This window comes from Myxine glutinosa, chromosome 13 (assembly GCF_964187855.1).
Source record: "Myxine glutinosa chromosome 13, kmMyxGlut1.1, whole genome shotgun sequence".
In the NCBI taxonomy this organism is placed as follows: Eukaryota; Metazoa; Chordata; class Myxini; order Myxiniformes; family Myxinidae; genus Myxine; species Myxine glutinosa.
The window spans coordinates 42,132,741-42,143,044 of record NC_136273.1 but is presented as its reverse complement, the minus strand read 5'-3'; the positions used below and the strand labels follow the sequence as shown (position 1 = coordinate 42,143,044).

General features: G+C 47.0%; 1 protein-coding gene across 1 annotated transcript in view; it reads right to left on the bottom strand.

Moving 5' to 3' along the window:
* The window catches only part of ADAMTSL2 (ADAMTS like 2), a 123,185-nt gene that overhangs the window by 79,643 nt on the left and 33,238 nt on the right, over positions 1-10,304 (bottom strand). The window contains 3 exon segments of the mRNA XM_078767006.1: positions 353-456; positions 1,874-2,033; positions 2,719-3,091. Coding sequence (XP_078623132.1) covers positions 353-456; positions 1,874-2,033; positions 2,719-3,091 — 637 coding nt within the window.

Below are 10,304 nucleotides of genomic sequence, written 5' to 3'. Positions count from 1 at the left end.
CCTACAGTTTGATGAAACATGATCCTTTGTATACACAACCTAAATACAGACGACAAAGTCAGCTGTAGATACCAATTTCGTTATTTACCACCAGAACCCCACACGACATCCCACTATAATGGCTATTTTTCGTGAAATTCAACCATGTAGAGGATCACTGACAAGTGTGCAATCATCTTAGCTGTCTCGCCACGATGTTCCCTTCAGTAGTTTAAGGCAGTGGCTAAATACCATCTCATGTCGGCCTTTATACTTATACTCACTATTCTGCCCATTCTCACTAACTTCACTACCTGTTGCTTGGCTCCTCCCATTGCATGTTATATAGATTCAAATAACCCAACTCTCACACCTGTTGTGCATGTTGAACTGCAGGGAGCGTATGCAGAAACCTTCCAACGGTACATGTCAGCCAAGCTGACGTCACGCTCAGTCCCACTCACGTCGTATTCATTCCTAGACAGATGAATGGAAAGGATTCAGACAAGCACCATGTCCGACTCAAAATACCACGAATAATGTCATCGTTATGTTAACGCCATCTCGGGCTCAGAAACATTGAATGTCCACAGTGGTCGAAGTGCAGCATCAATAGACGTCAGTAGATGTTACAACGGCAGAACAACTTAGCAAACACCTTTGGCATATGACTCCATGAATTATAAATCACAAAAAAATCTGAAAAATGTTTGTACTTTGTTGGAAGCAAAAGGTGCATATGAGACTCGAATAGTAACTATAAGAGACGTCTTCATATCACGTGACTCCAATTACATCAATCTGAGTTGAGGTCGGGTTCACTGATCACTTTTTGCCAACGAACAGGTTACGCACCATGTTTTCTGGGAATCTGGTGCAAGCTTTGTGCCGGGTAGAGTTTTACTTCATTGCACAAGTTATTGGGTTGAATTCCCTTTTTTGATTCCCAAGCATTTTCCTTCTTAATGCAAAGCAGGTAAGACATTGGTTAAGGTTCGACTGGTATGTGTATAGCATAAAGATTATACAATAAACAGGTGATACTAACTTATTTTTCCTGCTGGCTTAAGTTTGTGGACTAGGATCAAGGATGTTGTGGGTTCAAATCTAGCTGAAGGCAGCAGTATTCAGCATTTCTCAGATAAATTACCTTGTTGCTTGGAGGATAGGATTCTGAACAAAAAGTCAGATGGTTCTCACTAATGGCTTTCGACGGGTGGGAAAGGAAGGGCTGACTGTCATCTGGATACCAGACTTTGTGGAAAACTCTTAAAGCCCAAATCAGGCGACTCGAGATGGACACCATGCTACTGATGAAAAGGCAGAGATGCCCACATGTTTTAACCAAATAAGTTCAAAACATGTTTTGTAGTAATGAAACACACTGAGCAGCATGCATGCATGCACGCACGCACATGCAACAAGCAACATGGTTATGACTGCAAGTCTAAAATCCATGGAGTACGCAATTCCATGATGGAATGTAAGTTACACTAAGCCTGGTGTTGGTTTAGCGGTTAGGGTGCCGGCTTGGGATCCTGGGTTCGAATCCCGGTCGATCACTGAATTAACACCAGGCGGGTTGACTCAGTCTGTCATTCCTTCCGAGGTCGGCAAATTGAGTTCCAGTTCACTTTTAATTCCCTGTGTGTCGCAAGAGGTGACCAACAGCGTTGGGGGCAGGAAGGACATCTGGCCATAAAACATTGCCTCAAAAAGGGGACCACGGTGCCCAAAAAAGGCCAACCCCATGCTCTGCGGGGGGAAATGGCCTCGAAAAGGTGGTACTAAAAGGTGGTAATGTAAGTTACACTTCAAAACAACGACATTCACATAAAAATAGTATCACAAAGCCAAGATAGGAAACACTCCAATACAAAGTCCCCATGCTCACACGTTTGACTCTGCAATGTCTCCAAGATGAGCACTTGTGATGAGAATCGTCTCCGTTTCAGAACTGTCATTGTAACCCGGAAACCATCGCCCTTCCTGTTCATGACGTTCCTCCAGAGTGCGATTTTCAGCCATTGACACCTTATTCTTCAATTTCTTTCCTAGAAAACATTTTTTTTGAGTGGTATTGATTTTTTTTCTATTTCTTGGACGTGGACAAAAATGATTATCAAATTCGATTATTATTGAAATACTGTATCTCCTATTATCTCAGTTATCTACTATATAAGAGAGATGTTGGTCTGTCTGTCTGTGTCGCCATTTTTTTCAGAGCTGGTTGAACAGATCTTCGTCAAACTTTCAGAGGTTCATCAGTGAATACCTACGAGTGTTTTAGACAAAAAAAAATTTTTTTTAACAAAAAAGGATCGTTTTTTTGGAGTAAAAAAAAAATCGCTCGATAGTGCCTAAGCCTTTTAAAATTAATGCCAGTTATATACAAGTACAGATTCGCATAAATAAATAGAAAACAATCACCAGACATTTCAATACAAATAAATCAAACCATTCCGGAAATGTACGAAGTTGGTAGTACGGCTTCTTCCTCTTCCTGATTGCCATACACTTAACGCATGAACGCCACATTCACCAGCATAATATATTTAACGAAAAGGTGATGAACCCCCTTCCATTCCCCCACTCCCTTCCTCGCCCCTCCCTCTCCTGCCTCCCCCCCCCCCCCCCGGCATTCACATTGCATTCAATCATGTGAGTCATAGTTTCGTTAATGGTCAATGTGCCTGACCAAGTTGGCAATATTTGCACAATCAGCTGAAGCTTTCTCACCAGAAACCATCTCTCTGCTTTGGCTCCCGATGCCATCACTATGCCTCGGCAGTGATGGCAACATCCGACTTCCTGAAGGCAGGTCAAAGTCCCGCCAGGACACTGCATCTTGGCGTTTTATAGGAATCTCATTGGCACGTAAGCCAAGGTTGTCAGATATCAGGCCCGATCCACCGGTATCATACAGCTCAATGGCACCAAGCCCTGGAACTTCGACCGATGATGATGACTCTTGTTTGCCAACACCGTTCTCTGTTCCCTCCTGGCTTGTCTTTAGACGTATGGGTGGCTTGAGTGGTGCTTCGAATCTGGTGGCACGAGGTACTGTGTATTCATAGGTAACGTACTGCAGCTTGCCATTTTCATTCAAAACCTGCCATGAAACAGTAGGGAGGGATAGAAACCTTGAAAGGCATATAAGCAAAAAACCAGGTGCACTCATATAGCGTCCTCGAGGACATCGACATATGATTCACATTCAGGATGAATGCAAGTACCATGGGATTTCAGATTAAAAGTAATTTATCTTCAAGTACATGTTGGAATTTAGAATCTGGCCATGGCATTGGCATGTCACAGCATACTCTTTTCAAATAGGTCCTCTGGGATTATTCATAACCAGCAGTGAATGCAAGCAGATGGGAGATGTTAGCATGGCCTTTGGAAGACGTGACGGTGTATTGAGTAGTAGTGGCAGTTGCATCTATTTTGCAATTAAGCAGTCTATGATAGACTTGACAGTACAATGAGCAATGGATGAAATCAACAGTATGTTGGTTGAGCTATGTTAACTGCTGTGGCTGTTTCAAAAGACCAATCTCAACCAAGGCAGCATACATCACAGTTGTGATGGAAAACTTGGAAAGGCTGGCCCAGAACAGAGCTGAATGACGTCATACCATCTCCACCTTGTGTGGCGAATGGCACGGGGAGCTGGTTTTCTAATGATGGATGAAATTAACGGGATGTTGCTTGAGGTATGATAGTCACAGTGGGAAGCAAGGATAAGATGACGTTGTGGGCATGAATTGTGGGCAAAAAGGTGGTCTTAACGCCCGAAACATCACCTTCTCCTTGCTTCTCACAGCAGTTATCATACCTCTGTGGCGGTTACCTTATGTGCAGGTAACAGCATGTGGCGGTTACCTTATGTGATTACCTTATTTGGGCATAATACACGTGCACGGACCTGTTGGACTTGTGGTTGTGCGGACTTGACGCACGCGCGGTTGCCGGAGCCACGCCCTCCGAAGAGGGCTTTCGGCTTTATATAAGCGTGCCGACTTCCGTTCGAGTTTAGTGAGCTGGATCTTGCTGTTACAATAAACCATCTTCGAACCCTACGAATGGCCTCGTTCTCTCGCCTTCCGCGACTCCTAAACCTCCATCAATGTCTAGTTGATTCCATCCATTGTTCTACCTGTCCATCAAGGCATATCAACACTGCCTTCGCCAGTAAGACTGTTTCTTAATTTTGGTTTATCAAATGACGTATTTGGTGCTTCCATTGGGCCCTCACCGACTAATGGTAAAACACCAAGTTAAGTTCTCATGGATTATGTTGCCTTCTCCATTGTCCTTATTTTATTGTGGTAGAAGCCTCTCTGTCAGCTTTGGTTTAAAAAAAACAAAAAACTTGGAGATTGAAAGACTATATTTTTGGATCCTTCCTTCTTGGCTCTTGTAAACTTTATCAAGTTATATATACTAGGGCATGCCCGTACTATATCTATATCTAAAATTATATCCCCCCCTCTATTTACATGAAATGGTTTGGTCCATGAAATGTTTTGGTCCATTCGCAACGCCAAAGCGAACGGCGAACGCTTTACATGAAATGGTTTGGTGCATGAAATGTTTTAGTCCATTCGCAACGCCAAAGCGAACGGCGAACGGCTTGCGAGTACAGTGACAATCCCCCCGGGGTTTTTATTAGTTTTAAGACATAGTTTAACGCCAACATAGCGCCAACATAGTTTGCAAACGTGAAATAAATGAATACGCTCTCAAATGTGCCATCCGAGGCAGAGTGTGTCCGCCACGTTCGGCACACGCGATAGCTCGCTGCTTTCTGATTGGTTGAATCGTTTTTTGGACATAGCTCGGTAAGTAATTGTCCGATTAATATGAAACCTTGAAAAGGCACATCCTCGGGTCCCCAGCAATATACCTGGCAAGTTTCAAGTATATCGGACCCGTGGTTGTCGAGAAACAGCGGTCACAGACAAACAAACGTACAAACAAACACACAGAGATTACTGGAATTATAGATAGATAGATATATATCTGTGCAACGTCTGTCCTGTGTTGTCTCGTCACTGAACTACTTTCTCAAACTTTTGTGAAATCGTACCAAACTTGTGGTATGCACATATCTCTCCCGTCGGTATGTCCTAAGGGTATTTGTTTGAAAAATGTGCCTATTTTATTTATTTATTTTTGAATTTTTTCGGGAATTTTTTTTTTTTTCAACTTAAGTCTTCAACTTCAATGGTTTATAAAATGTGATATCACGTATATTACAAATACATCTGGAAAAAATCATTGTTTGAAAGATGATTGGTTTAAACCATGACAAAACGGCAACGCGGGTACAGTCATTTATCTATATATCTACACGTCTGGGCAGTGTCTGTGTTCTCACTTAACGACTCCCACAAACTTTTGTTTCTGTGGTTGTGAAGTGTTTTTAATAACGTTGTGGTGAGGTATTTTGAATTATGTGGTGGTGAGGTGTTTTAAATGACGTGGTGTTGAGGTGTTTATAAATCACATGGTGAGGTTTTTTGAATTACGTGGTGGTGAGGTGTTTTGAATTACGTGGTGGTGAGGTATTTATAATTACGGTGGTGTTTTTAATTATGTGGTGGTGAGGTGTTTTCAATTACGTGGTGGTGAGGTGTTTTTAATTTCGTGGTGGTGAGGTGTTTTCAATTTCGTGGCTGTGAGGTGTTTTTAATTTCGTGGTGGTGAGGTTTTTAATTATGTGGTGGTGAGGTGTTTTCAATTTCGTGGTGGTGAGGTGTTTTGAATTACTTGGTGGTGAGGTGTTTTTAAATGACGTGGTGGTGAGGTGTTTTTACCTTCGCAAAAGCGGAAGGTTATGTTTTGATCGCTGTGTATTTATTTGTATGTCTGTGTGTGTGTGTGTGTGTGTATGTTATTCGCATAACTCAAAAAGTATTCAACCGAATTGCATGAAATTTGGTGGGATGATTGGTTATTATACGGGACACATTTGATTAGATTTTGGGAGCAATCGGGTCAAAGGTCAAGGTCAAGGTCACGAAAAGGTCAAAATCGTATTTTTACCATAGCGCGGTCAATTTTTATCCAATTGGCATGCAACTAATGCCAAAATGTTTATCCAATTGGCATGCAACTAATGCCAAAATGTTCAGAATTCAATGCCCGATCTTGTTTGTCATAACTCGGTCAATTCTTATCCGATTTGCATGAAATCAGCACCAAACTGTTCACTGTTCTGTTCCCTACACTCCCATGCCAAGTACAGAACAGTAGCTGCGGCGAAGGTATGCGCTCTACCGAGTGCCCGTTCTAGTTACCTTCGCAAAAGCGGAAGGTTATGTTTTGATCGCTGTGTATTTATTTGTATGTCTGTGTGTGTGTGTGTGTGTGTGTGTTATTCGCATAACTCAAAAAGTATTCAACCGAATTGCATGAAATTTGGTGGGATGATTGGTTATTATACGGGACACATTTGATTAGATTTTGGGAGCAATCGGGTCAAAGGTCAAGGTCAAGGTCACGAAAAGGTCAAAATCGTATTTTTATTTGTCATAACTCGGTCAATTCTTATCCGATTTGCATGAAATCAGCACCAAACTGTTCACTGTTCTGTTCCCTACACTCCCATGCCAAGTACAGAACAGTAGCTGCGGCGAAGGTATGCGCTCTACCGAGTGCCCGTTCTAGTTTATTTTGTGGCTGTGAGCTGTTTTTATTACGTGTTTTATGGCTGTGAGGTGTTTTTATTACGTGTTTTATGGCTGTGAGGTGTTTTTATTACGTGGTGGTGAGGTATTTTTAATTTTGTGGCTGTGAGCTGTTTTTATTACGTGTTTTATGGCTGTGAGGTGTTTTTATTACGTGGTGGTGAGGTATTTTTAATTTTGTGGTGGTGAGGTGTTTTCAATTTCGTGGCTGTGAGGTGTTTTTAATTTCGTGGTGGTGAAGTGTTTGTATTACGTGTTTTATGGCTGTGAGGTGTTTTGAATTACTTGGTGGTGAGGTGTTTTGAATTACTTAGTGGTGAGGTGTTTTTAAATGACGTGGTGAGGTGTTTTTAATTTTGTGGCTGTGAGCTGTTTTTATTACGTGTTTTATGGCTGTGAGGTGTTTTGAATTACATGGTGGTGAGGTGTTTTAAATTATGTGTGGTGAGGTGTAATCGTCCCAAATTTCCAGTCTGCACCTACCCCTCCCTTAAGCCTAAGTCACACATAGGCGGATTTGTCGGCGACTACTGGCGACTGAAAAAAATCGCCACCACCCGCCGACAATCGTAATGAAACCGTAATGGACGGTCGCCTGTAGTCGTGGTTATCATCCCCAGGTCGGCTGCAGTCGGCAAGAGCCGCAAAGGGGCAAAATAATTTTTAAAATGTTTAAAAACGGCGCGCTCAGTCGCAATCGAAAAAAATCCGCCATGCTGTCGCGATGGAACCGCCATGCTGTCGTCGGTATCCGTAATAAGAGCGTAAAGCGGCCGCAACCCAGTCGCTCATAGTCTTCCGCAATCGCCCCACCAGCCAGCACGGCAGAGATGCGAATGCCATACGGCCTTCCTGCGGCATCTTCCCGACTACGGGCCGACACTGTTGCGGCTGCGTATCGACTACAGAAGAACTGCCACGTCTCCCCTGCGGCTATGGGAGACTGACGACGACAGCAGTAGGACTAGTGGCGGCCGAGTTATGGCGACAGAGATACGACTGCCTGGCGACTGCATTACGACATACCACGATTCCATGGCAAGACAGGATGGTGTGAGGGTCTCCGTGGAGTGAGGTCATATGGTGCCGACAAGGATATGGCTATATTGTTTGGACTTGGGACTTTTGGGAACTTTATTTTTGGGACTTTGGTCCTTTGGAAACTTTATTAATGGGACTTGGGACCAGTGGAAATAATTTATTGGACTTTATTTCCATTCTCTCTCCCTGCAGAAAAGTTTGATTATTACATTACAATGATACATCTTTATTAACTTTCTTATTGTACATCAAACATCTTTATGCTTCATGTCACACATCATTGAAATGAATAAAGTGAAATGTAAAATAGAGAAATAAAGATTTAAAAAGTTGTGTGAATCGTCTCCAATCGCCGGCGGTCTTATTGCAGTCTTGCGGACGTCGGAGTAAACCGCCACCCGGCCCCAATGCAGTCGCCGCGATCCGCCATCGGTCGTAATCTAGCCGCCAGACTGTCGCCACGCTGCCGCCGTGCATCCGCAATGCAGTCGTCGTCGATCTTCAACAGTCGCCATCCCATTCGGGGCGTCGTCGCAATGCAGTCGCAATGTGGCCGCCTGCAGTCGCCATACTGCCGCCTGACCATATTTGACCACCCGAAATCGCCAGTAGTCGCCGAAAAATCTTGATCGCCGGCAGTCGCCAGTAGTCGCCAAAATATCCGCCTATGTGTGACCTAGGCATTAGGTATGTGCTGAGGGGTTATTTCTTGAAAAAAAAACATTCAACCAATAGATCCACCATTCCCGCTTTCTTCAACCTAAATTGCCTATGAAAATGTAATATTGTGGCGGACACGATGGCTCGCTGGCGCGGTGACGTCATTCCGCGCACCAAGAGGGTGTCGGCCACGCCCGAGGGGTAGGCGTGGCCTCGGGATATACACGGGGTGCGCAGCCCCGAGCACCTGAGTGCTATAGTTGAGCTTTGGAATAAAGACTCTTTTTGGTTACCCGCGTTGTTGCTTATATTCTTGGCAAACAAGTCGTGCGCATAGCACCACACCTCACTGGTGACCTCGACGCTGGTTCAGCCGCCGCTGACCAACAGAACGCGCCAATGTCAAGCAACGCGGTCGCGGTGAAGCTCCCTGAGTTTTGGGAAGCTCAGGCCGAGGTATGGTTCGTGCAGGCCGAGGCACAGTTCCAACTTCGAGGCGTAACGGCGGATGAGACGCGTTATTACCACGTCATCGCCGCCCTCGGGCCCGGCACAGCTGCCCGAGTCATGTCCGTCCTGCGGAACCCGCCGGCCGACCACAGGTACGAGGCGCTCAAGCAGCGTCTCATCGCCACGTTCGGCCTCACGGAGTGCGAACGGGCCGACCGCCTCCTGGACCTTCAGGAACTCGGCGACACATGACCATCGGTCCGGATGGACTACATGCTGTCGTTGCTGGGTGACAAAGCCCCGGATTTTTTATTCCGGGCGCTCTTTCTACGCCAGCTACCGGCACAGGTACGCCTCGCGTTGGCCAGTTCCAAAATAAAGGAACCCCGCGCTCTGGCCGTCCAGGTCGACAAGTTTTTCGCGGCTTGTGACACGCGGGCGAGAGTCGGTGCGGCCGTCGCGGATCCCGAGGCTGATGCTGCTGCACACCTCGTGGATCCCGAGGCTGATGCCAATGCACACCTCGTGGCCGCCACCACGCCCCGCCCACCACCACCACGAAAGCCGCGGCCTCCGCCTCCGCCGCAAACCTGGTGCCGTTTCCACGCCAGGTTTGGCCACAAGGCTAGGAATTGTTGCCCGCCGTGCTCGTTTGGCAAGTCGGGAAACGCCAGGGCCGGCGCTCGGTAGCGGCTTTGAGCGTCGGCCTTTCCGGCAGCCTCCTTTTTGTCACGGACACCTTGTCCGGGCGTCGCTGCCTCTGCGACACAGGCGCACAGGTGAGCGTTATCCCCGCCTCCACGTCCGACAAGCGAACCGCGGGCCGGGGCCCCGCGTTGCTTGCAGCCAACGGTACACCCATACGCACATTCGGGAAGCGCTGCCTCTCCCTGCGGTTCGGAGGGCAACGCTTTCAATGGACGTTCGTAACCGCCAGCGTGCCCATGGCATTGCTCGGTGCGGACTTCCTATGTGCAAATGGGTTGTTGGTCGACGTTAAGCACAGAAGGCTCGTCCAGGCCGAAACGTTCAGCTCACTTGCTTGCGCGCTGAGCAGTTCGTTGGGCAGCTCCCTGAGCGGCTCACCGAGCGGCTCGCCAAGCGGCTTGCTGAGCGGTTCGGTCCCGGCGAGGTTGGTCTGTACGCTTCCGGCAGCGGACGAGTTCACCCGCCTCCTCGCCAGCTTCCCGGCCCTCACGTGGCCCACCTTCTCGGCGGTGGCCGTCCAGCACGGGGTGGAACATCACATCCCCACCGTCGGGCCACCGGTCTACGCCCGGGCACGCCGCCTCGAGCCAACGAAGCTCGCGGTGGCGAAGGCGGAGTTCGCTACGCTGGAGTGGCTGGGCATCGTACGGCGCTCCAAGAGCGCTTGGGCGTTGCCACTGCACATTGTGCTGAAGCCCGGCGGGGGTGGCGGCCGTGCGGAGACTACCGCCGCCTCAACGATGCCACCACCCCCGACCGCTACCCGGTCCC